Source organism: Leucopleurus acutus, assembly GCF_964270905.1.
Source record: "Leucopleurus acutus genome assembly, chromosome: 19".
Taxonomy (NCBI): domain Eukaryota; kingdom Metazoa; phylum Chordata; class Mammalia; order Artiodactyla; family Delphinidae; genus Leucopleurus; species Leucopleurus acutus.
In genome coordinates, this window is record NC_139161.1 from 52204178 (window position 1) to 52231122 (window position 26945).

The 26945-nt window shown below is 54.2% G+C and overlaps 2 protein-coding genes across 8 annotated transcripts in view; one reads left to right on the forward strand and one right to left on the reverse strand.

Moving 5' to 3' along the window:
* Nucleotides 1-2574, reverse strand: part of NAA38 (N-alpha-acetyltransferase 38, NatC auxiliary subunit) — a 24459-nt gene extending 21885 nt beyond the window's left edge. For both annotated transcript variants that reach the window (XM_082861797.1, XM_082861796.1), the window contains exons 1-2: nt 2192-2574; nt 239-336 (exon numbers count right to left, since the gene is read on the reverse strand). The gene's annotated coding sequence lies outside the window, so the exon portion shown is untranslated. The remainder of the gene's footprint in view (nt 1-238; nt 337-2191) is intronic.
* CHD3 (chromodomain helicase DNA binding protein 3) lies at nt 1818-26945 on the forward strand (the record flags this gene model as incomplete). 6 transcript variants are annotated; one of them, XM_082861793.1, is made up of 40 exons in its annotated part: nt 1818-2091; nt 6621-6733; nt 7221-7391; nt 7631-7755; nt 9020-9303; nt 9537-9667; nt 9827-9977; nt 10155-10348; nt 10667-10900; nt 11099-11302; nt 11843-12054; nt 12808-12939; nt 13332-13431; nt 13845-14036; nt 14210-14410; nt 14789-14926; nt 15207-15328; nt 15484-15657; nt 15791-15932; nt 16159-16290; nt 16930-17047; nt 17260-17384; nt 17563-17794; nt 18094-18260; nt 18734-18911; nt 19314-19379; nt 19851-19936; nt 20052-20185; nt 20743-20887; nt 21063-21225; nt 21340-21461; nt 21565-21700; nt 21815-21916; nt 22105-22233; nt 22612-22720; nt 22894-23026; nt 23318-23559; nt 24636-24799; nt 25042-25168; nt 25659-26945. In XM_082861793.1, the coding sequence occupies 40 exons, from the start codon at nt 1818-1820 to the stop codon at nt 25897-25899; spliced, it is 6345 nt and encodes a 2114-aa protein (XP_082717919.1). In that variant the 3' UTR covers nt 25900-26945. The 6 variants fall into 6 exon arrangements, with proteins under 6 accessions (XP_082717919.1, XP_082717914.1, XP_082717917.1 ...); XM_082861788.1 differs by having other exon boundaries at nt 23318-23513; nt 25659-25902; XM_082861791.1 differs by having other exon boundaries at nt 10173-10348; nt 23318-23513; nt 25659-25902.

Genomic DNA, 26945 nt, shown 5'->3' on the forward strand with positions numbered 1-26945 from the left:
GACAAGAACGAAATAGGGTTGAACTGAGCTATTTGCCCTTCTTCCTCTGCTAGCATTGCTCAACTGGCAAGTTTTATTTTATGACTTCTCTGACCAAATCTCTGGATGAGAACGCTACTTTTGGACTCCTTTTCAACCTTCCATCTGATTCCTGATACCACTTTAAAGATAAACATTGGAGTACAGTGGGAAACCATGGGTCAGAAAGTCAGATGAAAATCTGAGTGTAACCCCCTACCTCTTTCCTTTTCTCAGTCCCAGTTACTTTTCTTTTTCATGGTACCTCAGTTTCTTCCACTCTATCAGTGTTGGAGATCATGGAGGAAGGGAAATATACTGAAAACAGGAGAAAAGAGAAAATAATTTCACAATCTTCAGACTTAAAAGAGAAAATAATTTCACAATCTTCAGACTTAACTCTTTCCCCTTTATTCTAAAAATCTGTTCTATTTACCCCCTAAATCAATTTCCCACGTCAGATGAATTTTATATTCAAGTAATTGGGGGGAGGGGAAGGCGAGGTAAAGGAGAAAAGAGTGAGGATAAAATTTACAATTATAAATCACTGAAAAGGCTGGGCAAAGGGGAGAATCAAACATGGACTCCTTTGAAAAAAACTCAATCATCGTATCTATTCATATCTCTCCCCCAAAAGTCACTAGGATTTCTATCACTTTTTTAAAGAAAGAAAAAAAAATCCAGTACCCCTTCTCACTTAAAAGATACATAGACAATTAAATGCGTTTTGACTTCAATGAGGTATGTAGAAACAGAGTTATATATAAACATATATTTCATCTTTTTCCTTTTCAATGCCTGAAGGGGAAAAAAAAACCTTCACATCAAACCACTCCCTTCTGAAGTATTCAGAAAAAAAAAAAAAAGCTTTTCTTTAAGAGAAGGGAGGTGGGGAGGAAAAGACTAGTAAAGAAAAAAAAATTTAAATCTAGTTGGACTAGTATCTAACTAGTTAACCTTTAACAATTTATGCTGATGTCAGACTGAGCATGAGTACTGATTAATGCCCCCCCTCAAATATTTTTTATAAGGGGGGAGTTAGTCACAGCAGCCATTTTTGTTTTATGCAGAAATCCTTCATGCCCCCCCCAACGCGCACACACACTCACTCACACACACACACTCAGTACACAAGGAAAATATCTCTATTAATCTGTGCACTAATCAGTTATAAAAAAAGGGAGAAATTTGTGGGTTTCTGGGTAGAGGCTAGGAGATGGGGGTATAACAGGGAGGAGAATGGGGGGGTGAAAAATGAAATATTAAGCCAGCCATTTTGTTTTAAAAGGGGATTTTTCCCCCCTCTCCCTTTCTTCACGGAGGGGGTGGCGGTGCTGCAGGGGGGGTTGTTTTAAAAATAATTTCCAGGCGGCCATCTTAGTGCCTCAGCTCTGAGAAATATTTCTGAGCGCCCCCCTCAGAATTTAAATATATTTAAAGCAACGGAGAGGGGGGTAGAGAGAAGTCGAAAACTTTTATATATATATATATTTTTTTAATCCTCTTCTCTTGTTCTCTCGGGAGGAAGGAGAGAAGAAAAAAAAAGTCCTCAATTCTCCCCAAGAAAATTTTTGGGGGTGGTTTGGCCCCCCTCGTCAGACGGCGGCCCCGAGGGGGGGGTTTCGGAGGGGGGTGGCCCGGGGGTTTTGGGGGCTGGGGGAGGCGGTGAGGAGGAGGAGGACGCCGCCGCCGAGGAGGAGGAGGAGGAGGAGGAGGAGGAGGAGGAGGTGGTGGTGGTAGCGGTGGGGGAGGCGGGCGGGCGGTGGGTGGGGGGGTGGTGGGGGGGCCAGAGCCACAGGATGGCTTCCCCTCTGAGGGACGAGGAGGAGGAGGAGGAGGAGATGGTGGTGTCGGAGGAGGAAGAAGAGGAGGAAGAAGAGGGCGACGAGGAGGAGGAGGAGGTGGAGGCGGCCGACGAGGACTACGAGGAGGACGACGACGAGGGAGTACTCGGGCGCGGGCCGGGCCACGACCGGGGCCGCGACCGCCACAGCCCCCCCGGCTGCCACCTCTTCCCGCCGCCGCCGCCGCCGCCGCTGCCCCCGCCGCCGCCGCCGCCACCCCCACCGCCAGGTAAGCGGCCGCTGACTTCCCCCCCCCGCGCCCCCCCTCCCGCCCCAGACCGAGCCGGAGCCGCGGGCGCGCGAGGCCCGGGCGGGGGCGAGGCACCCACCGCGCGGCCGAGCCGAGGCGAATCCGGGGCGCGGGGCGCCGTCTCGGGCCCGTCGCCCCGCGGCGGTCCGGGCGGTCCGGGCGGGCGGCGGCGGCGGCCGCCGGGCCAGGCCTCCTCCCCTCCCCCGCCGCACCCCTCCCCCGTCGCCGCCACCGCCGCCGCCGCCGCCGCCGCCGCCGCCGCCCGGGTTGGAGAGCGCTGGGCGCGAGCTGCATGCGCGGACCGGGCCACTCGGTCGCGGCTTTCGGGGGAGGAGGAGGAGGAGATTTTTTTTTTTAACCCTCAGCGGGGAGGGGGTAGGCAGGAAACGGCCGAGGCGAAGCCAGGGCCCCCTCCCTGGCCGCGCGAGGGACCGCGGAGACCCTGGCGGCCGGACGGCGGCGTGGGGGAGGGGCGCGTGGGGGAGGGGCGGCCGAGCGGGCGCCCCTGGGGCTTCGGCCCCGGTGGGGTTGGACCGAGGCGAAGTGGGGTTTGCCTGCGAGGAGCGGACCGCGGCCCTCACCCCCCCCCGTCAGGAGTTGGGAAGGCCGGGGGGAGCGGGTGACCATGGGACCCCCCCGCACCTGCGGGGACTTCGGTGCCCGCCAACTCTGGAGCGTGCGGTGGCACGTGGGGGAGGGGTCGGGTGAATGTTTGCGGGCGGCTGACGACTAGGGGCAGGTGGTGGCCACACTCCACGCGGACCACTTCCTGGAATGAGACTGGTTCCTGCCCCCTCTCTCCGGCTCGTACTACGGAGAGCAGTCATTGAAAATTGGGGACAGAGAGGAGAGTGTCTGGAAGACCAGATGCCCCCAACCCCACCCCCTTTATCTCTCCTCTGCTCTGGGCTCTTTTGTGTCAAGTGCGCCCCCCCCACCATGACCCCGTCAGTCTGGGGTGGCCTAGCTGCCCAGCTGTGACTCTCACGTGGCTGCCATTCACTGTCACTCACTCTCCCGCTGAAACCACCCACACCCTGACCACGTTGGGGGGCGTGAACTGCCCACCCAGCTGTTCTGCAGCTTGACCGTCACTCAGCACCCCTCCCCGGGGATGACAAGTCACCCGCACTGTCTGGGCAGTTCCGTCCTCGGTGGAGGGGCCTGACCGCTGCCTCGCGCGGGGGGCCCAGCAGTGGTCCCACTCCGGTCACTCTCCAGAGTGTTCAGCTAGTGTTTTTCAGAATAGACTCTAAGTGAGCATCTTTCGGGTGTCTTGGTGCGGTGCGGCACAAATGCACCAAACTTCAAAACGTCTAACAACATACTCTTTGTAAAACTGTCGTATTGATCTGTGTGGCTTCAGTGGCAAATGTTCCTGTCTAGTTGAGACAGCCTTTGAGGGACTGTGGGGTGCTTTCTTGGGCCGGGGGAGGGGGGGTATGTGTATCTAATGGAAACAAGATAAAATCCACCTCCCCTCCCATCAGGCTGGTCCGAAAACCGGAAAAGTTTTTTAAAAGTTATCCCAGAGAGCCCACTGATTTTGCAGAAGGGAAAAGGAATAAAGAATTGTGGGTAGGGGATTGCCTGGAAGACAGCAGAGGTGCTAAAAAGAGAGGAAGAAAGGATGTCAGGTTAAGTTAGGGCATTAGCAGCTCTCGCCTATGTGTCTTCCGAACTTGGAATGCGGTATTTGGGGGTTTTTGATCCCGGATTTGGGTCTGTGAAGGGGAGGGCATGAAAGAATCTGAGGTCGAGATGGGTCTTTGTGTCAATACTCCCTCTCCTCCCTTTGCTTTCTAAGCATCGTCAAATGTTTTTAAAATGGTATATTTGAAATGAAAGCCCACCTACTCTCTCTCCCTGGGCAATTTTATCTCCCTTTCAGCCCTCCAAGTCAAACGAGTGACCCAGATACACCCTCTCAGATGACTTTCTGAGGTAAAACTTTAGGAAAATATTTTTAGTCTGCCCATTATTTTTGTCTACCTAAGTGTGGGCAAAATAACCCTCCTCTGAGGCAATATGTTCAGGCTGCCCTCCCTCATCCTCCTCTACAAGATGAGTTTATACGTGTTAGAGGTTTCTATTGTTTTTCATTCTGACGGCTTTGATTCTCACCATTTTGTTTTACATTCTTACCCAAGACCAATTTTATCCCTTCCCCCCTCTCCAGTCTCCGTACATTGTTAAACGTTTAAAATAATAGCACTCGTGCTGATGGGGGAAGGGAGCAGGAAGCCAAAAACTCATTTCTTCTCCCTCCCCCTTCTGGCAAGTCTAGAGAAATAATATAACATAATATATAGATGTGATTCCTTGGGGGTGGGGGTGGGGAATGGTTGTGGGTGGTGCGGAAAATTCTGGTAGTTTCTTTGCAAAAGGTCTGAAAATACAAACCCACCCCCTGCATGCAATACGCATGTGCAGCAGACCTATTATGGTGGTTCGTTGTGGGGGAGGGAGGGGAATTTGAGAAAAAATAAATATATGTGTGAGAGATTGATGGTGAGATTAGAAGAAGAGAGGGGCGGGCGGGAGGCGAGGCTCGCTGCGAGGCTCCTCCTGCGTCCTCTGGCTCGCCAGGCTCCGCCCACCCTCCTCGCCGCCCTCCTCCCTCGCCGTCTTCCCGAGATCTGAGCCGGGATGTGGGAGAGTCTGGGCTCCAGGCCAGCATTGAGTGGCTGGTGAGACAGAGGTTGGGACTTAGATTTGCTTTCTTGCCCTCCCTTTCCTTTCCTCGCCGTCTACTTTGCCTCTCCGCACCACGGCCGTCTTCCCAAGTTCAGGAACCTCCCGCTGGGGTGGGGAGTGGAGTTAACTGGCTGCGAGGTCCCAGGGCTTGTGTCCCACCCCCCAGCTGGTGGAGACCGAGGCCATTTCCCTGATCCTTAGCCAGTTGGCCTGCCCTTGCCTCTGCCCCGGCGGCCTCCGTTTCCATGTTCATATTAGCCGCGGTCCCTGGGGTGAGGGAGCGCGGGCTGCTGGGGCATGGCGTCTTACTGACTTCCTATCAGGGTCCCCACTCTGTTTCCACACCTGGGGCTGCCACAATCCCCCAGTCCTAGAGTGTCTTCCTGCACAAGAGGGCACAGGATGCTGGAGCTGTGAGAAGTAGCAATGAAGGAAGGGGGTGCCCAGATTCTGAGGCAGTGGAAACCAAGGCCTCCAGTGTTAATTGTGGCTAATTTTCCCTTGGCTGTTGTGGGAAGAAGGATTGTGTGTCCTAGAGCAAGGGGCTGGGCCAGGCCCAGACTTTCCCCTCCTGCACAGCTGCCTCTGCCTGAGCAAGACAGGTCTGGCGGGTTAATCTAGTGCTTGCTGGGGGAGGGAGGCCAAACAGGGCCTCACGTCTGTGTGGCGTTGGTGTCTTCCTCCTCGCGGAGTTACTTTCTGTCCCCTAAGCCTCCACAGTCCGACAGGGGTCATGGAAAATGGGGAGAGGGGACATTTGGGAAGAACCAGCCCCGTTCTCTCTGACAGAGACATCTGGAGAGAAAGCCAGGGACCTAGCCCTGCTGAAAGCAGGTACAGGCTGTCCTCTGGGTTTGTGCTCATGAGTATGTGGTGCTTGTGCATTTGAGAATGCATATGCGGGTTGTGTCTGTGCCCGTGTCTTTGTGTGGGTCTCCCATACTGCTTATATATGAATGGGTTAGGATGTCTGGGACTAAATTTGGAGACAAGGGGTGAGACCAGGGGACAAAGGGGCAGGGTCCCTGAGTTCTCAAAGGGAACAGGGAGGAGTATATAGATTTGAAGGCACATTTCCAGTCTCCTTGGGAGGAGGAGGAATGTTTAGGTAATTGTGGAGACCTTCTTGGATGGGGTTAGGGTGTGACAAAGGAGCTAGACACTGTGATCCTGTGGGCAAGAAGTGAACATGCCTGACTGAGGATTTCTTTTCCTCCAGGGCTGTGCTGGGGTGACAGGAGGCTTGGTGATTATCTGAGGAAATATAAATAGAGGCCTCCCTCCTCACAAAAAGGATGTCAGGGCCCCAGGGTGTTAGTGTGAGAACCCAGGTGTCCACCTTTGGCTCTGCCGTCTCAGCATCTGGCTTAGGGAGCTGCCAGCTTGTGTCTCCCCACTCCAAGTGCTGGGGTCAGGCCAGGCCAGCAGCTGGGCATGGCTTCCCCAGTTCCTGGGCAGGATGCCAGCTGGCTAAGTGAGGGGGAAGGCAGGAGGAGCCCTGGCGGCGACTAAAAGGACCTGCCACAGTCAGAGCCCATGGCCTAGAGCCTGGTCCCTTGTTAGTAGGAGGGGAGAGACGGGAGTGGTTTGGCCGCTCTTCCCTTCTGACCCCTGACCTCCCATTCAGAACCCGAGCATCCCAGAGTACTCGAAACACTCTCTGTTTGCATCCAGTGGAGGGAGGCAAGGTTTGGAAGAGTTAATGCTGGAGTTCCTAGAGAGCAGCGGGAACTGAGGAGGTGAAGAAGGGAAGGGGCTGCAGAGACTGGGAACCTAGAGGCTTAGGTTTTCTGGTGCTCTCTGCCCCAAAGATAAGGACGACATTCGGCTGCTGCCTTCAGCACTGGGTGTGAAGAAGAGAAAAAGAGGACCCAAGAAGCAGAAGGAGAACAAGCCAGGAAAAGCCCGAAAACGCAAGAAGCTTGTAAGTGTTCAGGACTCCTATCTCTGCAGCTAGGCTTGGAGACCCAGCCCTAGAGACCTACGTTTTCTCTGGTCTTGATTACTGTGGGGATCCTGAAGTCAGGGAGGCCTGATCCCCTCTACCTGACCCCACCCCCGCTTGCTAGCCTGTATCTCCCAGGTCTGGGACCCTAACCTCACTCACCACGGCCTAGTGAAGAGCCCAGTTGTCAACTTGACTTGCCCTGCAGCACAGAGAAGCGGTTGAAAGCACAGGCTCTGGAGGTAGACTGCATGAATTTAGAGCCTAGCAGTCTTCTGTCTTCTTGGACAATTTATTTAGGTCTCTGTGCCTCAGTTTCCTCATCTACAAAAAAGTGGATAAAGATAGATGTTACTATCATAGGATTGTTGTGAAGATCAAAAGAGACGATAAATGTTATGTGCTGAGAACAGTTTCTGGCACAAGGAAGGGCTGAAGAAATAGTGTTTTTATTTCTTTCCCTTAGGACAGCGAGGAGGAATTTGGCTCTGAGCGAGATGAGTACCGGGAGAAGTCAGAGAGTGGAGGCAGTGAATATGGAACTGGACCAGGTCGGAAACGGAGACGGAAGCACAGAGAAAAAAAGGAGAAGAAGACGAAGCGGCGGAAAAAAGGGGAGGGAGACGGGGGGCAAAAGGTGAGTAGAATTAGGGAGTGAGGGGAGAAATCAGTATTAATGACAGGCATGAGGAGTGGAGGAGGGAGAGCCCTGGGCGAGCAGGGTGCTAAGTGGAGAGGTTGTGGTTTGTGAGGAGTGGAATTGGGCTGGGAATGGAGCAGGAAGCAGAAAGCCCAGGGAACCTGGTGGGTGGGTAGAGAGGCGTGTGGGAGGCCCAGGACTGGACCCCTGCGTCACTGAAGCCTGGTCTCGCCCAGCAGGTGGAACAGAAGTCGTCGGCAACTCTGCTTCTGACTTGGGGCCTGGAGGACGTGGAACATGTGTTCTCTGAGGAGGATTACCACACACTCACCAACTACAAAGCCTTTAGCCAGTTCATGAGGTGCGGTAGGGCTGAGGAGCCCTCTCGAGCAGACGCTTTTAATTTGGGGGAGGCCATGGACCCTTCTGGAATCTGATGAAAGCTAAGAAACTGCTCTCCAGAGAAATTCACAGCACATACGCATAAAATTCCCCATGTCATCTTAGGGAATTCCTGCACTCCTAGGATCCAAGGACTCCAGTCAGGAACCCTTCACTGGGGGGTCACAGTACCACTGCCAGGTTAGAAACCTCTGTGGTGACAGACTATCAGGAGGACAGATGGCCCTCCTTGGTCTAACAGTTCCAGTTTCCCCTGCCTGACTTCTCTCTAGACTGGAGCGGGGAGGTGGTATCTGTGTTCCCCAGTTTCCTTTGCTCAGTTATCAAGTCCTCTGTCCCTTCGTTAGACACCAGTAATCACGGAGGATGCATTGCTGACAGTGGGACCTGAGCTTCAGTGGCTCCCGCAGTAGAGTACAGAACAGTAGAGATGCCTTTTGGGGAGCAGGCACTTTAGCAGAGCCGTTCAACGCTCTGGAGGCAGCCTGCTGAGGTTCAGGTCCCAGTGTCATGTTGGGCAGCTCACTTTGATCTTCAGTTTCCGCATCTGTAAAATAGGCACATAGTACGTACCTCATGGGGTCTTGTGGGGATTTGATGGGATGATGGATGGAAAGCTCAGCACACTCAGTGCCTGGCCCCTAGTGGTGTTCAGTCCCTGGTAGCTATCCTTAGTCCCGTTGTCTCACTGCTTCACTACCAAAGACAGTGCTTCTGTCAGCACCGGGGTCACCCACGTCCTCACAAGAGCTTAACACCTCACCGCAGAGCAGAACCAGTGTGGCCCATCAGACTCCACCTGATGGGACCCTTCATCAGGGCCCGTGGAACTCTTTAGAAAAGCACAGAGAATCATAGCAACTCCTAGTAGTATTGCGAGGAGGAAATAAGGTATTATGTGTGTGGAAGTGTTTTAGGAACTGTAAAGTAGTTGTCCAAAGTAGAGCTTTTTTATTAATCTCATATCTTTTTATCCTTTTTAATCTGCATTTAAATTTTATTTTGCCTTTTTTTTTCTTCATACTTTTTTCTTGTTTTTTTAGACTTTTTTTCCTTTCTTAAACTTTTTATTTCTTTATTTCAAAATTGATGTTATTCTTCATAGGATGTACTTTCACCATCTAGGAATCCTAGCTGGTACATAGACTTAATTGGTGAGGGGAAATGACAGTATTCCTAGACCATCTGTGAAGGGTCCGAGTGCCTTGCTTCTATATTTTCAGGCCCCTGATTGCTAAGAAGAATCCTAAGATCCCAATGTCTAAGATGATGACCATCCTTGGGGCCAAGTGGAGAGAGTTCAGCGCCAACAACCCCTTCAAGGGGTCGGCAGCTGCTGTGGCGGCAGCGGCGGCAGCGGCGGCCGCAGCTGTAGCTGAGCAGGTGTCAGCAGCTGTCTCATCGGCCACCCCCATAGCACCTTCCGGACCCCCCGCCCTTCCACCACCCCCTGCTGCTGATATCCAGCCCCCACCCATCCGAAGAGCCAAAACCAAAGAGGGCAAAGGTAAGAAGCCCTCTAGTTGGAACAACTGCCACCTCACCCTCTAAACTGCATGTTCTCAAATTATAGTCCAGAGCTCTTGTCTTCTCAGCCCTGACTGTTGTAGAAGAAATGCTGTCCAGGAAGGGGTCTCAGTGAGACCATAGCCCACAGAGAGGTCCAGAAACCCTGCGGCCTCCATTGTTCCTGGCTTTCATGACCTCGGCTTTTTCTCCGTCACCCCACTCCTCACTCAGGTCCAGGCCACAAGAGGCGGAGTAAGAGTCCCCGAGTGCCTGATGGACGCAAGAAGCTTCGGGGAAAGAAGATGGCCCCACTCAAAATCAAACTAGGGCTGCTGGGCGGCAAGAGGAAGAAGGGAGGCTCGGTGGGTGGCCCCTCCCGTCCACTGTACTTCTGGGGTGTGGTCAGGGGCTGGGGGTCCAGACACAAGGGTCCATGAGGGCAGCGGGAGCGGGAGCCCAAGGCCTGGGGAGGGGAGTGGAATCCATTTGGCGTCTCTGACAGCCACGGGGGCTATGGGCAGTATGTTTTCCAGAGTGACGAGGGCCCTGAACCAGAGGCTGAGGAGTCAGACCTGGACAGTGGCAGTGTCCACAGTGCCTCAGGCCGCCCTGATGGCCCTGTCCGCACCAAGAAACTGAAGAGAGGCCGGCCAGGAAGGAAGAAGAAGAAGGGTAAGCGGTGTCAGCTGTGTGCAGTCCTGTCACTCAGCCTTCCTTTCATTCCTTCGTTGTCTTTCTTATTTGTAGTGTTGACCTCTTTACTGAACGCTTTTCTCTTTCTCTCCCCTCCCACATTCCGCTCTCCTTCTCTCTCTCTGTTCCCTTTGCCTCCACTGGGGTGTATGACAGTCCTGGGCTGTCCTGCAGTGGCCGGGGAGGAGGAGGTTGATGGCTACGAGACGGATCACCAGGATTACTGTGAGGTGTGCCAGCAGGGTGGGGAAATTATTCTGTGTGACACCTGCCCTCGTGCCTACCACCTCGTCTGCCTCGATCCTGAGCTTGACCGGGCTCCTGAGGGCAAATGGAGCTGCCCCCACTGTGTGAGTACTGGTGCCACCTCTTACAGCCCTCAGGGACCCACCCACCTCTTTCCTCCTTGCTTTCTCTTGTCCTCTCCCTACCTCCAGATGCCTGGGCTTCTCAGTAACAGATGTTGAAGTGTCCAAGATCCTAGTTTGATCCTCTCCCCCATTCCTTTGCCCCCAAAATTAGCATTTGGGGGACCTGAGATGTCCTGTTCCTTTGTTCCCAGCAGTCTTCTCTGCACTTCTAGGATCTAGCTGTCCTGGTTTGCCTCTGTCTTCCAGCCTCACTCCTTATCCTCTTTCTTGTGTCTGTGTCTGTCCTTGGCCTCCCAGGAGAAGGAGGGGGTACAGTGGGAGGCCAAGGAGGAGGAGGAAGACTATGAAGAGGAGGGGGAAGAGGAGGGGGAGAAGGAGGAAGAGGACGACCACATGGAGTACTGCCGTGTGTGCAAGGATGGCGGGGAGCTCCTGTGCTGTGACGCCTGCATCTCCTCCTACCACATTCACTGCCTGAACCCCCCGCTGCCTGACATCCCCAACGGCGAGTGGCTGTGTCCCCGATGCACAGTGAGTGTGCCCATCTCTCAGGCTTTATTGTCAGCCCCGACTCCTCCTCCATCTCCGGGGCCCAAAGGTTGAGCTCTTTCTTTCTCTACTCTCCCCCACACCTAGCCTTTGATTCCCGTGTGGGACCCCCATCCTCCTACTCTAATGATGGGCTCTTTCTGCCTCTTTCTTTCCTCTTCGTGTGCGTCCATCTCGAAGTGTCCCGTGCTGAAAGGCCGTGTGCAGAAGATCCTACACTGGCGGTGGGGGGAGCCCCCTGTGGCAGTGTCGGCCCCCCAACAGGCAGAGGGGAATCCAGATGCCCCACCCGCACGTCCTCTTCAAGGCAGATCGGAGAGAGAGTTCTTTGTCAAGTGGGTAGGACTGTCCTACTGGCACTGCTCCTGGGCCAAGGAGCTTCAGGTACAAGGGCCTCTCCTTCCCCGCCTCCTGGGGCCCCATTCACTGCCATTCTCTCTCTTGGCCCGCTGTTCTCTCGTCTTCCGTCCCCTCTGCTTTCCCTCACATTAGGCCTCTAGCCGCCCACACCGTACCAACTCCCTTAGTTTCCACACTTGGTTCTCTTGGACTCCAGTTCTCTTTCCCTCAGTCTCCGTTAGATTCCTTCCCTTAGGTATAACATAGGCTTTCCTTAGCCTGCCTCAACTCCATCTCTTTCCTTATCCGTCTTAACCATGTTTTACTGATAGCCCCAATCTTAACAATCCTATTCCCTTCCTCCTTTTGCTTATTAATACTTCCCCACCCAGGTCCTGTCTCTGACTCTGTTCTCTGGTGTGTTATTCGTTCTCCTGCTTTGGATCTAACTCACTATGTCCCTCATCCCACCTCTTTCATTGCTTGCTTTCCCATGCCATTCCCCCTGCCGGCCTCTGCCCTGTCTCCTTTTGTCCTCTCGGGATGTTGGGACTATCTATTCCCTCCTCCTCTGTGCCCCATCAGCTGGAAATTTTCCACTTGGTAATGTACCGAAACTATCAACGGAAGAATGACATGGACGAGCCCCCACCCCTCGACTACGGCTCTGGTGAGGATGATGGGAAGAGTGACAAACGCAAGGTGAAGGACCCACACTATGCCGAGATGGAGGAGAAGTACTATCGTTTCGGCATCAAGCCAGAGTGGATGACCGTCCACCGGATCATCAACCACAGGTGAGTCCTTGGTCCTTGGTCCGTGCGAAGGCCTACCTGGGTTCTGCCACTATTCTTGTTGCGCTGTGGCTCCATGTTAGTATTTGTTGATTAACCAGATAATTGATCTAACTGGATAATTCCCACTGCAGCCCCAGCCCTTCTGGCTTTGTTTCCTCTATGGAGATGGGAGGAACCAGGAGGAAATTCCAGCCCAGCACTGACTGCTTTGTCCTTGCTTCTTTTAATTTCTAACAGCTTAAGAAATGACACATGAGTCTGGGGATCTGGTTGTGAAAAAAAGCAAAACGTGAAACACATGGTTCATGTAGACCAGTGTTTCTAGTACTTCTTTCTTCACAGTACTTATTACTAACTAATGTTACATTGTCTTTTATTTTTCTATTTCATCACTGCCTCCCCCAATAGAATGTGAGCTCCATGGGAATAGGTCATTTGTCTGCTTAGTTCTGCTCAATCACCCGTGCCTGGGACAGTGCCTGGCATGTAGTAGATGCTTAGTAAATACTGATTGGATGAACGAACGATGTTGAAGCCAGGGATGTTTTGTGATCGTTGATTTTTAGGAAGCCATCCTGAAAAAGTTAGGGTAGAACTTCAGCCATTCCAAACTGCCTTTCAGAGGCCCACCATTGAGGATTAGGTGACAACGCCTGCATGCTTGCTGATAATTGTGTTGATTATGACTTTTTCTACTTGTGACACATATTACTTTTCTCCTCCTGCTCCTTCTCCTGGCTTCTCTCCCCACAGTGTGGATAAGAAGGGAAATTACCACTATCTAGTGAAATGGAGGGACTTGCCATATGACCAGTCCACATGGGAGGAAGATGAAATGAACATCCCTGAATATGAAGACCATAAACAAAGCTACTGGAGACACCGGTGAGGGAGCCAGGTCGTGGGTTAGAGGGAGTCTGAGGACAGAGGCATGAAAGCTAAACCTCCAGCATTAAATGAGATGCAGTAGGGACAGACCCAATCTAGAATTTAAGGCAGTGGGAGCCTGGGCTGGGCTGTTTGCGGTGGGGTCGGGAAAGAGGTGGTTTGAGGAGCAGAAAGGAGATCTAGCCTGAGTAATGGGGATGAGGATGCGGAGGAGTGGGAAGGGTTGGCTTTAGAGCTGAACTCCATAGGGGTGAGGGTAAAGAACCTGGGAGAAAGGAAATGTGAGAAAATCTTGGTTACGGAAAGTGGGAGCTAGGTCTGGAGTGGGCTCAGAAGGACAGGGGGTGGGTCCAAGGACCAGGTCTCACTCAGACCCGCTGTTTTCCCAGAGAACTAATTATGGGGGAGGACCCCGCCCAGCCCCGCAAGTATAAGAAGAAGAAGAAGGAGCTGCAGGGTGATGGGCCTCCCAGCTCTCCTACTAATGATGTAAGTCCTCCCACTTGGCCTGTCTCCCGTTTCTGGAGCCATGGTGATTGAAGATTTCCTGGGGGCTTCTGACAGAACTTCCCAGAGTTCCAACAACTTCTTTGAACAGTAGCTCTTCCTTCAGTGTTCAGCTTTGCCCCAAGAGTGCTAGGAATTTTGGCATAGGAGTGAGAGCTGCTAGAGACAGCAGCACACAGGGCTCTTCTACCAGTTTCCTTCCCCACAGTGCTTCTGGGTATTGTTTTAAGGAATGAGGGGGAGGCACTGCAGACTCAAACTTTCATAAGCTCAGGCCATAGGAGAGGGACTTGTAATCCCATTTGATATCAGTGCCGGGGAGAGGGGAGGAGGAGGCCAAGACCGGAGGAGCAGCTGATGGCTCCCCTGAGCTTTCTGACTTCTTGATTCTACAGCCTACAGTGAAATACGAGACTCAGCCACGGTTCATCACAGCCACTGGAGGCACGCTGCACATGTATCAGCTGGAGGGCTTGAACTGGCTACGCTTCTCGTGGGCCCAGGGCACTGACACCATTCTGGCTGATGAGATGGGACTGGGCAAGACCATACAAACCATCGTCTTCCTCTACTCACTGTATAAGGAGGTGCTAGACTCTCGGGCCCTGAGGGGGACAGCCGTGCTGAGGCCTAGCCTGGACTGGGGAAGGTGGGAGTGGAGGGTGAGGGCAGAGAACTGGCGGGGAGGGGTGCGGCAGGCAGTGGACTGGGCTGTATAACCGTGAGCCTAGACTAATCATCCCCCACCCTCGACTCCCAGGGCCACACAAAGGGTCCCTTCCTGGTGAGCGCCCCGCTCTCCACCATCATTAACTGGGAGCGGGAGTTCCAGATGTGGGCACCCAAGTTCTATGTGGTGACGTACACGGGTGACAAGGACAGCCGAGCCATCATTCGTGAGAATGAGTTTTCCTTTGAAGACAACGCCATCAAAGGTGGCAAGAAAGCTTTTAAGATGAAGGTAAGCCCCTCTATCTCATGTCCTCTAAAGTCCTCAGATCTGTCGTTTCGTTGCCCCAACCAGGACTTCAGCTCCTTTATTCCCCGTTTAGCTTTCTCCCTCCTTCCTCCACCTTCCCTCACACCTCTGCACTCCAGTCCTGGAGATGTAGTGGGTACTCCCAGGGGGGTGTACATGGATCTGTTCATCCTGGACGAGTGGTGGAAGTTTGGGGGCCACATTCAAAAGTCCCTGCATGGAGTCAAAGTTGGAGGACAGGACAACGGGCCCCCTTTGGGAGTCTCAGTTAGGCCTGGGTGTCTGTGTGGAGAATGGGGGTGGAGCCCTAGACGCTTGGGTGTGGGGTGGCAGCCAAGTGGACAATGGTTGTGTTGGCAGAGGGAGGCGCAGGTGAAGTTCCATGTTCTCCTGACATCATATGAGCTGATCACCATTGATCAGGCAGCTCTTGGCTCCATCCGCTGGGCCTGTCTCGTGGTGGATGAGGCCCATCGGCTCAAGAACAACCAGTCCAAGGTGAGTGAGATACCCAGGCCTCAGAAACTTGAGGCTGTGGACTCCTACTTGCCCTAGTCCTAAAAAATAAAGTTTCAGGGACTTTCTGCAATCAGGGAGGCAGGAAGCCTGGGAATAAGTCTGGGGAGAAGTCCAGGTTGGAAGAGGGAGAGGACTAGGGATGTGAGGGCCTCTGATCCTGAAGGAAGTAGGAGCTAGAGGCAGGGAAAGGTGATACTGTGGCCCAGCCACTGGCCACTGATGGGCCCTTTCCTCTGCCTTTCCTTGGCCCATTTTCCAGTTTTTCAGGGTCCTCAATGGCTACAAGATAGATCATAAGTTGCTGCTGACAGGGACTCCACTGCAGAATAACCTGGAGGAGCTCTTCCATCTGCTGAACTTCCTCACCCCAGAGAGGTTTAAGTAAGTGGCTCAGCAGGGTGGTCTGTAGAGAGGAGAGGTGGAGGGACTGAGAAGATGAGTGGGAGGAGGATTCATCTGGAGTGAAGAATAGAGCCTGAGGTCAGGGGCAAAGAACCTGACGCCTGTTCATTTCCTTTTCTCCTTCTGGTTACTAGCAATCTGGAAGGCTTCCTGGAGGAGTTTGCCGACATATCCAAAGAAGACCAGATTAAGAAACTTCATGACTTGCTGGGGCCACATATGCTGAGGCGGCTCAAGGCTGATGTCTTTAAGAATATGCCGGCCAAGACAGAGCTCATCGTCCGTGTGGAGCTGAGCCCCATGCAGAAGTGAGATGCAAGGCGGGTTACCTGGCCCAGGGTTGAGGATTTGGTGGCAGCTTTCCAAGAGTTGGTGACCAAATGCAACATCATAATTGCTTCCTTTATTGTGTCTCTTCTATGCCCTTGACCTGGGCTTTAGGAAATACTACAAGTATATCCTGACCCGAAATTTTGAGGCCTTGAACTCACGAGGAGGTGGGAACCAAGTGTCATTGCTTAACATCATGATGGATCTTAAGAAGTGCTGCAACCATCCATATCTCTTTCCTGTGGCTGCTATGGTAGATACGGGAGCTGGGGGACTGTGAAATGCCTGGCTCTTTGGAAACGTGGGCAGTTGAGCACAGGGCTGGAGTTGGGCTGGGAGGCCAGAGACTAGATTTCTGAGAAGAATAGGAATTGTAAAGGTGTGGAGCCTGGATTTGGGCCTCCAGCTTTCTAGGCATAGTCAGAATACGGGGGCGTGTTCACTGACCCTCTCCTCCTTTCTTCCTGCCTTCTTTTCAGGAGTCCCCCAAACTTCCCAGTGGGGCATATGAGGGTGGGGCACTTATTAAGGCATCTGGGAAGCTCATGCTGTTGCAGAAGATGCTGCGGAAGCTGAAGGAGCAAGGACACAGAGTGCTCATCTTCTCGCAGGTGCCCCATCCCTGTAGCTCTTTCTCACCATCAGATAATCGCTTACCTCATTCCTGTGGTTGCCACGGGATGCGAGGTTAGGCAATTACACCCCTAAGGGTTTCTGGTATAGCTAAGTTCATCTTGGTCTCTGATCCCTGTTCTTAATTAAGGCTGTTGGAAGTTGTAGTCCAGTTTCTGTACGCCAAAAGGGGCGAAGGGGAAGGGTGAGCCATCTGCCTCCTAAAGGTCGTCTCTGGGACTGGTACTGTTTCTTAACCTTATTGGGGAAGGGAGGAGAGCACAGACCTTTTGGAAATCTGATGAAAGCTGTGGGTCTGTTCTCCAGATAACTGCACACACAACTAGACAATTCTGTACAGATTTTCAGGGGATTCATAGATTTCCCTGAAACTTTGTTATGGGTGTCAGAGGAGAACCTCTGCCTTAGGAGAAATGGTCTTAAATCAAGAGAGAGAGAATGACAAGAATGTCCCAGGAGGAGCTGGGGGTGGAGGAAGCAGCTCCGGGGGGTGGATGGCAGGGCAGGGGCACAAGCGTAAGGACTGGGGTTGAGAGAGAATAAAGAGGTAGTCAGAACAGACAGGGCGCATCCCACTGCCTCGTCGTTCTAGACTCCTGCCTTTTCTCTTGCTCTAGATGACCAAAATGTTAGACTTGCTAGAGGACTTCTTAGACTACGAAGGCTACAAGTATGAGCGCATTGACGGCGGCATCACTGGTGCCCTGAGGCAGGAGGCCATCGATCGCTTCAATGGTGAGGGGGGCCTTGGTCCCTGCTGGGTGTGGGAGGCCTGAGAAACCTGTGCCTAGGTCCCTGGGATGGGAGGGTGCTGGCCTGGGAGGATGTTAGCCACCTGGGCTTTTGAGTTGAGGGCATCGTTGTTTGTAGTCAGGGAACAACTAGGAGCAGGAGGACAGACCTGCTGGGTACAAGAAAGGCCTGATTTCCTAATTCTTGCCTCCTAGCTCCTGGGGCCCAACAATTCTGCTTCCTCCTGTCCACCCGGGCTGGAGGGCTGGGCATCAATCTGGCCACTGCCGACACTGTCATCATCTTTGATTCAGACTGGAACCCCCATAATGATATCCAGGTGAGAGCATGCCTCCTGGAGCCCCTCCGAGCAAGGAGATGTGTCTGTCTGTTCTGGGGTCAGAAATAAACCTCTTGGTGGGTAGAAGGCCCTTCCTTGTCAGCCTCTTTTCCAGAGCATGTAGGGGGTGTCTCCCCTGCCACTCCCCTGGCCCATCCCCACTTTCCGGCCCCTGCAGGCCTTCAGCCGTGCTCATCGGATCGGCCAGGCCAACAAAGTGATGATTTACCGGTTTGTGACTCGCGCATCAGTGGAAGAGCGAATCACACAGGTGGCCAAGAGAAAGATGATGCTGACGCATCTGGTGGTGCGGCCTGGGCTGGGCTCCAAGGCGGGCTCCATGTCCAAGCAGGAGCTGGATGACATCCTCAAATTTGGCACCGAGGAGCTATTTAAGGATGAAAATGAGGGTGAGAGCCTTTTCTGCAGCTCCCTGTAAGCAGGTCTCTGCTGTCTATGAGCACTTCTTTTCTGAAACCCCCTGAAGAAAATCTCTTCTCTGCATCCTTGGAGGAAGGTTGGCTTCTTTCCTTACCTGTAAGGTTGAAAACAATAGCAAATCTCTGTAGACGTCCAGGGAAAGGGCCTTCTCCTCCAGAGCTCCCGTGAAAAGGAAGCAGAGGGGAAGGCTTTCCTCTGATCTCTCTAACGTTCTGCCTGAGGTTCTGGTTAGAGCTCAGAGTCCCCTCTGATTCCCCAACTCCACCAGGGGAGAACAAGGAGGAGGACAGCAGTGTGATTCACTATGACAACGAGGCCATCGCTCGGCTCCTGGACCGGAACCAGGATGCAACTGAGGACACTGACGTGCAGAACATGAATGAGTATCTCAGCTCCTTCAAGGTGGCCCAGTACGTGGTGAGGGAAGAAGACAAGGTGAGAGGCTTGGGGCCAGACACTGTGCATCCCGGGCCACCTCTGAGGGGTGGTGTCCGACATCCTTGACCAGACCTTGAAGTTGGAGGATCCCCCTTCGCTCTTGGTTTTTGTCTGATCTCTTACCCCAGTGCCCATCAGAGAGCGGTAGTGGACCTCAAACGACTTCTTGGTCTAAAGGATGAGACTGGACTTTGGAGAAAACTTAGGCAGAGAAAGCGGTGATAAACTCGGGAGGGAACCTTCTGAGTCAGAGTGGGAGGGACACAGAGGGCACTAGAGAAGAGGTTTGGAAAAAAGGGAAATCACGAGGAGGAGAAGCATATTGCAGGTAAGAGGTAAGGAAAACTCACACAGAGGACTTACACACAGTGACGAGGTCTAGGGCTGGGTGGAGGCAGGCGAGTAGGGATTTTGTCATGGTGGCAGGATTGGAAGGGGAGGCCTTCAGCGTTCGTCCTGCTGCCCTTCAGATTGAGGAAATTGAACGAGAGATCATCAAGCAGGAGGAGAACGTGGATCCTGACTACTGGGAGAAGCTGCTGAGACACCACTACGAGCAGCAGCAGGAAGACCTGGCCCGCAACCTCGGCAAAGGCAAGAGGGTCCGCAAGCAGGTTAACTACAACGATGCTGCTCAGGAGGACCAAGGTGAGGACCGCCCCTGACGGAGGGACGGAGAAGGGGAGAGTGCGCTTAGGAGTCAGGGCCTTCCCTGCCAAGTGGAAAGAGATTAGGAAGGGACACTGGGAGCTACCCGGAGGCCAGGTGGATTTGCAGGAGATCTCAGCTATCTAGCAGTTGCAGAGGGCTCAGATGGACACCCAGGGGTCCCTGTTTAGAGTGGGTTATGCAGGAGTCAGGAGGTAGGTGGGTGAGTGGACATGGTGTGTGGTCCTGAGTCAGACGGCAGGCAGTCATCCGGCATCCCTAGGAGGGCCGAGGCCAGAGCGAAGGTGCAGAAGTCTCCGAGGGGAGGCGTCCAGACAGAAGGGCCCCAGCCTGGGCTTATCCAGGGAGCCATCACTGACCACTGAGCCCTTCCCCTCGCAGATAACCAGTCAGAGTACTCAGTGGGATCAGAGGAGGAGGATGAAGACTTTGATGAGCGTCCTGAAGGTGGCATCTGTTTTCTTGTTTTTCTACCGCACCTCTTCCCATTTCACTTCCCATTGTCTATTAAGCCCACTATTTTTATACAAAATGCTCATTTGTAGAAAAAGTAAAGATTGCAGGTAAGCAAAAAGGAAGAAATATCTATAATCTCGCCACTGTTAAAATTGGGAGTATATAACCGTGCAGGCTTAGATACCTAGATGAAAGATCGAGAAAGGTAACATCCTCTTACATTCCCACCAGTAATCTTGCTTGCATCGTATGGGTGCTACTGATTTTTTAGTATGACTCGATTCTTTTGGACCTATTGGGTTAGTAGTTCTGAATGCGCTGGGAAGAAAATTAGAAGCGCCTCAGAGCTGACACAGGCCTTTCCTGTGTTCTGTATCTTGTGAGAATGGAGGGCTAGGAAAGAGTGAGGGGGGGGAAGGAGGTGGCAGCTCTACTAACCGGGGTCACCATCTCCCCACCCAGGGCGTCGACAGTCCAAGAGGCAGCTCCGGAACGAAAAGGATAAGCCACTGCCTCCACTGCTGGCTCGAGTTGGGGGCAACATTGAGGTGAGCTGGCCTAGGCCCCTCTAGGGAATTGAAGCTGAGTCACTGCGGGTAGAACAGACCAAGAAATGAGATCCTGGACATTCACTGCCCACTCCCTCCTTGCCCCCGTCATCAGGTGTTGGGATTCAACACCCGTCAGCGGAAGGCCTTCCTCAATGCTGTGATGCGCTGGGGCATGCCACCACAGGACGCCTTCACCACCCAGTGGCTGGTGCGGGACCTCAGGGGCAAGACTGAAAAAGAGTTCAAGTGAGTGGGGGTGATACAGGGCTGAGCTGGATGGAAGGGTAAAAACTTTGGGTGTTACTGCCTTCCTCTTGGCCACCATATGATGTGACCTTACTCAACTGATCACCGTACTCCCTGCCAGACAGTCTTTCCTGGCTCAGTTTCCTGGGGGGTGGGCTCAGCCTGCCCCACCTCCCCTCAGATGAGCCTAGAGCAGGGAGGCCAGGCTTCCTCCCCAACGGGAGAGGCAGTTGAGACAGGAGCCTCGCCTGGGCTGTCCTTGCCTGACATTTATTTGACCATGATAACCTGGCAGGGGGGCTGGTGGGAAGGATGAAGAGCTGACTGATGGGGCCTAGGAATGAAGTAACCAAGACCAAGGGGACTGTGGAAATGCAGGGGGAGGGGCAGATGGGGGAGTTAGGAGTTGGAGGACAGGTGATGGTGAGATTGAGAGGCCCAGGGGAGGACCCCTGGAGGCACCCGGGAGTTTCAGGTTCAGTAATCCCTGTGCCCCCTTTACTGCCCTGCCCCCCCTAAGGCTCTTCTAACACACCTCCCACCCCCGTGCTCCTTAGGGCCTATGTGTCTTTGTTCATGCGCCATCTCTGTGAGCCCGGGGCAGACGGCTCTGAAACCTTTGCTGACGGGGTCCCTCGGGAGGGACTGAGTCGCCAGCAAGTGTTGACCCGCATTGGAGTCATGTCTCTCGTCAAGAAGAAGGTATCCGTCTTCCCCTCAGCCAAAGAGGCTGGCCGCCTAGGCCCTGTGCTCCTCTGCCTCTCGTCCCTGAGTTCCGGACTCACGCTGGTGCGAGAAAGGGAGAAGCGCTGGAGCTTGCTGTGTGTCCGGGCGCCAGAGCTGATCTCTGTCCCTACGACTCCCCCGCACCCTCCAGGTTCAGGAGTTTGAGCACATCAATGGGCGCTGGTCTATGCCGGAGCTGATGCCCGACCCCAGTGCTGACTCCAAGCGTTCCTCCAGAGCCTCCTCTCCTACCAAAACGTCTCCCACCACTCCTGAGGCTTCTGCTGCAAACAGTCCCTGCACCTCAAAACCTGGTAATCAGCTCAGGATGGCAGGAGAGACAGATGGGGCCAGTGTCCGTTAGACGCCGAGGGTCTGGAGTTGGGGTGGGGAGTTTCTGCCTGCCTCACTCTGCCTTACCCCCGCAGCTACTCCAGCTCCCAGTGAGAAAGGAGATGGCGTGAGGACACCTCTGGAGAAGGATGAAGCAGAAAACCAGGAGGAGAAGCCAGAGAAGAATAGCAGAATTGGGGAGAAGATGGAAACAGAGGTGTGTGGCTACCTAGCTTCCTTTGAGGGGAGGGAGTGGCAGAGTCGTGGAGGCAGGTGCCTAGGAGCCGCCACTTCATCCTGACTCCGTTGCCCTCATTTAGGCTGATACCCCCAGCCCAGCCCCATCACTTGGGGAGCGGCTGGAGCCAAGGAAGATTCCTCTAGAGGATGAGGTGCCAGGGGTACCTGGAGAGATGGAGCCTGAACCTGGGTACCGTGGGGACAGAGAGAAGTCAGGTGGGTGCATGGCCTTAGGGGTGATGGGGGGCTTAGAATTTGGGGGTTCCCTCTTCCTGGGGTCAGGGGCTGAGGGTGACATTCTTCCTTCCTGTCCCCTACCCCCTCCCACAGCCACGGAGTCGACGCCAGGAGAGAGGGGGGAGGAGAAGCCGATGGATGGACAGGAACACAGGGAGAGGCCGGAGGGGGAGACGGGGGATTTGGGCAAGAGAGGTAATGGGTGGAAGGACCGGACATCTGGGTCCCTGAGGGAATCGGGAGGGGAGGTGGAGTCTTGGGAACCAAATGCCTGGGTCCTGGGTGGGTAGCTGTTCCAGGGGCCAGTACACTACAGAGAGTAGTCTTGGGACCTGGGAGGAGACTCTCCTGAGGTGTGAGCTCTGCCCCGTCTGCCGTAGCAGAAGATGTAAAAGGGGACCGGGAGCTTCGACCTGGGCCTCCTCGAGACGAGCCGCGGTCCAACGGGCGACGTGAGGAGAAGGCAGAGAAGCCGCGGTTCATGTTCAATATTGCAGACGGTGGCTTCACAGGTGGGGGGGTCCTCACTGCCCTCTGCTCCTCACTGGGGTTAGCTCATCCTCATGGGGTTTCTCTTTGGGCCTGAGGCCTCCTTCCGCTTTTAATTCCAAGTAACTGTCTATGAAATGGTGCATGCTGTCTCTGATCCTTGCCCTTGGTCCTCCTTCAGTGTACTCCTAACTCTAAAGCTGCCTTAATCCCGCCTGTACTCTTAATCCCAACTTGAACCTTGTTTGTAACTAGTTTTATTCCTAACCCCTCACCTAACGTTGCCCTGTTCCTCCTAAAAAGCCCTTAGTCCTGTCCCACTGTTCAGTTCCCTCCTCTGTACAGGTCTGCTGGGCTTCACAAACTCCTGATGCCTCATCTGTCTTCTGTCCTCTCTTCAGAGCTCCACACGCTGTGGCAGAATGAGGAACGGGCAGCTGTTTCCTCGGGGAAACTCAATGAGATCTGGCACCGAAGACATGACTATTGGCTTCTGGCTGGGATTGTCCTGTATCCTTGGCTACAAACGCAAGAAAAAAATGTTCTCTCAACCTGGAGAGAGGGGAACTACACTTAGGGAAGGGGGCCTAGTGCCACACTTTGGGGCGACCAGGCCAAAAGGAAGGCGTGTTCACAGCCCAGCCCTGTTAAATTCCTTGATGATCCACTTCCCTTATTGGCAGCCATGGCTACGCACGGTGGCAGGACATCCAGAATGATGCTCAGTTTGCCATTATCAACGAGCCATTTAAAACTGAAGCCAATAAGGGGAACTTTCTGGAGATGAAAAATAAGTTCCTGGCCCGGAGATTCAAGGTGAGGATGAGGGAGGAAAGGAACAGTGTTGAAGAGGGGCTTGGGTGAGAAGTGGGACCAGATCTGGTTGGAATGTAGGCGGGGTTAACACCTTGAGGGTTGAGGCGATGCTTGAGGCAAAGACCAGAGGGTCACCTTGTGTTTGGCACTGTGGTCTGGATCGGGGCCGCAGTCAGTATTGGTGTGGGGCTGGGGGTCTGGGCCGCTGGTGAGGGCAATGTGGGTCTCCAGCCCCGAGCTGCGTGCTTGCTGCTGGCAACTCCTGCCCTCACCCCCTCCCCACGCCCTTAGCTCCTGGAGCAGGCGCTGGTGATTGAGGAGCAGCTGCGGCGGGCGGCCTACCTGAACCTATCACAGGAGCCGGCGCACCCCGCCATGGCCCTCCACGCCCGCTTCGCCGAGGCCGAGTGCCTGGCCGAGAGCCACCAGCACCTCTCCAAGGAGTCGTTGGCGGGGAACAAGCCGGCCAACGCCGTGCTGCACAAGGGTAAGGGCCGCGGCGGCCCCGCGCGGGGGAGGGCCCACAACGCTGCGTAAGTCTTCACCCCGCACCCCTCAAAATCTTCCCACCCCTCTGACCCCTTTACCCTCTGAACCACCCCCCTCTGACCTCTGACCCCACCCCGACCCACCTGGTACTGCCTTGGTTTTTAGCCTCTAGGATTCGTGCAGCCAGCCCTCATCCGTGCCTAGTAGCATTCACATCAGTGCCTAAGGGAGGGACCTTCCCCCCAACCCCCCAATCTCCATGAGACTGTGCCACGTCCCCTCCACAGGGCGGAACTTCTTCGCTGACCCACACACCTGCCATATTGCTAATAGCACTCTCTCTGGGGCCCTGGCCTGTGTATAGTCCACAAAAGTCCTTACCCCTGGTCCCACAAACCACGTTCCTCACGTCTCATTCACCCCATGAAGCAGAAACCACCTCCGTCCCACCCTCTGACCCTACCCCATGAAACTTCCCTTTGACCTTCAACCCTTCCTCCCAAACCCTCTTACCTTGATAATAATAGATTAAGTTCTAAAGCCCTCTAACCATCTAATCCTGTCTGATGTAGTGACTGATTCCTGGCCCCTTTGACTCCTGTTCTAATTCCTTGAATCTGTAATGCTGACCCTCTAACCTCCCTCCCCCCCTTACATATTAAAACTTTGATTCCTTACGTCTTTGACACCACTTACCACCTCCCACGCCTCCTGACTATTCCCTCCCCATCATCCCCAACCCCAAAACCTCACTCTTTCAGTATGGGATGTTCTGACAACTCCCCGCCCCCATGTCTTCCGATGTCCTCCCTCCCCTATCTCCCTTTTCTCCGTACTCCCTTTTCTCCGTACTCCCTTTTCCTTTCTTCTTTCTCTCCATCTGTCCTCTGTGGTGATCTCGTCTCTCTGCCTCTTTACCTGACACTTTCTTTGTCCCCGAGTTGCTCTTTTTTCCTACTTCTGTCATTTCCTTGGTCTCTGATTCTTCGACATCTGTGCCCTCCTCTCTCTCCTTCTCTGACTGTATCTGTCCATCTGACTCCTCATCTCTTTTCCTGGCTCCATCTCTCCCTTTCCCTGTCTTTCTCTTGCCCTTCTTTCTCCGTGGCCCGGGCCCCAGTTCTGAACCAGCTGGAGGAGTTGCTGAGCGACATGAAGGCGGACGTGACCCGCCTGCCAGCCACGCTGTCCCGAATACCCCCCATCGCAGCCCGCCTTCAGATGTCCGAGCGCAGCATCCTCAGCCGGCTGGCCAGCAAGGGCACGGAGCCTCACCCCACACCGGTAACCCTTTCCCCCGACTCCAGTTTTCCCTGTTGGTACTCCTCCTGCACACGTATGAACACCTCCTTCAGAGCCCCGTGCAGTGTGGAACAACGACCTGCTCCAGCACGCTCATCAGCCTTGAGTCTCCCTGCCTGTGTGATACCCCTCAGTAGTTCTGGAGTTGGCCCATGATGTCTCCCCGACAGCTTCTTTCCTCTCAGACTGTGGACCCTCTAATGTGGGCTCGCTCTCTCTTCCAGGCCTTCCCCCCGGGTCCGTACGCTACACCTCCGGGGTACGGGGCGGCCTTCAGCGCCGCACCCGTAGGGGCCCTGGCCGCCGCAGGCGCCAATTACAGCCAGATGCCTGCAGGGTCCTTCATCACAGGTCAGCTGGTGACTTCCTGCCTCCTGCTCCTTGCATTCTTCCTTTTCCAAGCTTCATCCCTGCTCAGCTACCCTTTTGTCCAGCCCATCTCATTTCCTTGGAAGTATCCAGTGTTTTATGGAATGGAGTGGTTCTGGACTTTGTTTTTCCCATCCCTTTCTCAGCTTCTCTTCCATTCCCATCGTCAAAAACCTCATCTAGGGTTTTAGTGGTTCTGTGGCTTGGTACTACCTACCTGAGCCTCCTCCAGCTGTTTACTTCAGAGAAAGAGAATATGAAATTGGAAGGGGGGTCCGGTGAAAGTTGGAACATGTGTTCCATCATGCGTACCGTGGGGAATCTCAGAGAGAGAGATTTTTTCCCATCCCTACCTTAGAAAATTGGATGTGGCATGAGGTGACCTAGAAGTAAGAACGTACTGTCGCCAGGAAGCAGTCGACAATGGGAAGTGAAGGAGGGACTGACCCTTCCTTACCCCCTTCCCAAACAGCCGCCACCAACGGCCCTCCAGTGCTGGTGAAGAAGGAGAAGGAACTGGTGGGGGCATTGGTGTCAGACGGGCTGGATCGGAAGGAGCCCCGAGCCGGGGAGGTGATCTGTATAGACGACTGACCGGATCCCAGGCCTGCCCTTCACCCAGGCCCCGTCCCCGAGGCCGACCCCCAGCTCAGGCTCTGGGGCCTGCTGCCAGTCCTCCGCCTTCCCCACCCCTTGGGCCCCCGCTGGGCTAGGAGCCCCTTTGCCCCTCTCTACAGCTCTCTTCAAGAAGGGCCCTTTGTCCTTCTCCACCCCGTGCACCTTTCCCACCGTGCTTTGAAGACTGTGCTGGTGAGAAGAGGTCTGGGTGGGAGGTGGTCAGCAGGGTCTTCCAAGTACCTGTACCCCCCACTGCCCAGCACACACAGCTTTCCAGTGAGAGGCTGTGGTGGTGGGGGGGAAGAGGTGGAGCCGCCCCAGTTCTTATTCCTGCAGCGTAAGCTCCATCTCTTGCAGAAGTGGGGGGTTAGCCTTGCCCGGCCTTTAGGGACTTTGGTGGGGAAAAGAGCTTTCAAGAGAGGAGGGTGACTTTAGAGAGGGGTGACAGTGAGCCCTGGGAGGGTGGAAGGGAAGAGGAGGGGCGGCTGCATGTTTCCTTCCCCTACCTCCCCCCAAATGGAGGGCGGAGCAGTTAACAAGGGAGGGAGTCCATTGCTGTTCAGCCTCAGAATAAAGGCGCCGTTCACTGGCTCAGTTACCTCCTGCGTACCGGCATCTTGTGTTGGGAATCTTCCCCCCTCCCTAGGGACCAAGGACCACCCCTACAAAGAGAGTAATATTTGGGTGATACTCCCTTAAGCCAAAGAGGAGCTCCCCAATCTGTCCTAGGGACCCAGGTAACCTAGAAAGGGTGGTGGAGAACACAATGGGCCAGATGTGGGGGGAGCCCCCAGTTTTGGGGCTCAGGTTCTTGGAGGACTTCTACCCTCCCTCCTGAAGACCTGGATATGAACTAAACTTGAGTGGGTCAGGCAGGGGGCCTAGTCAGGGGACTACCTTGCCTTTGGGACCAGAGCAAAATAGTGGAGGGCAGGCTGGGGAGACATGGGCACATCCTCCTCCCCAGGAGGGGCTGGGGAGAGTGGCAGTTTGCATGGCGAACCCCCCACTTGCTCTTCGCTCCCCTTCACTTTCTTGCTGCTCCTTTCCCGGTCTCTTCACACCCACTCCTGGTCTGTCCCAGTCCCCTCTTCTGTATCAGGTTTATTGGTTGTACATATAAATTATACTTTCCTTTCTG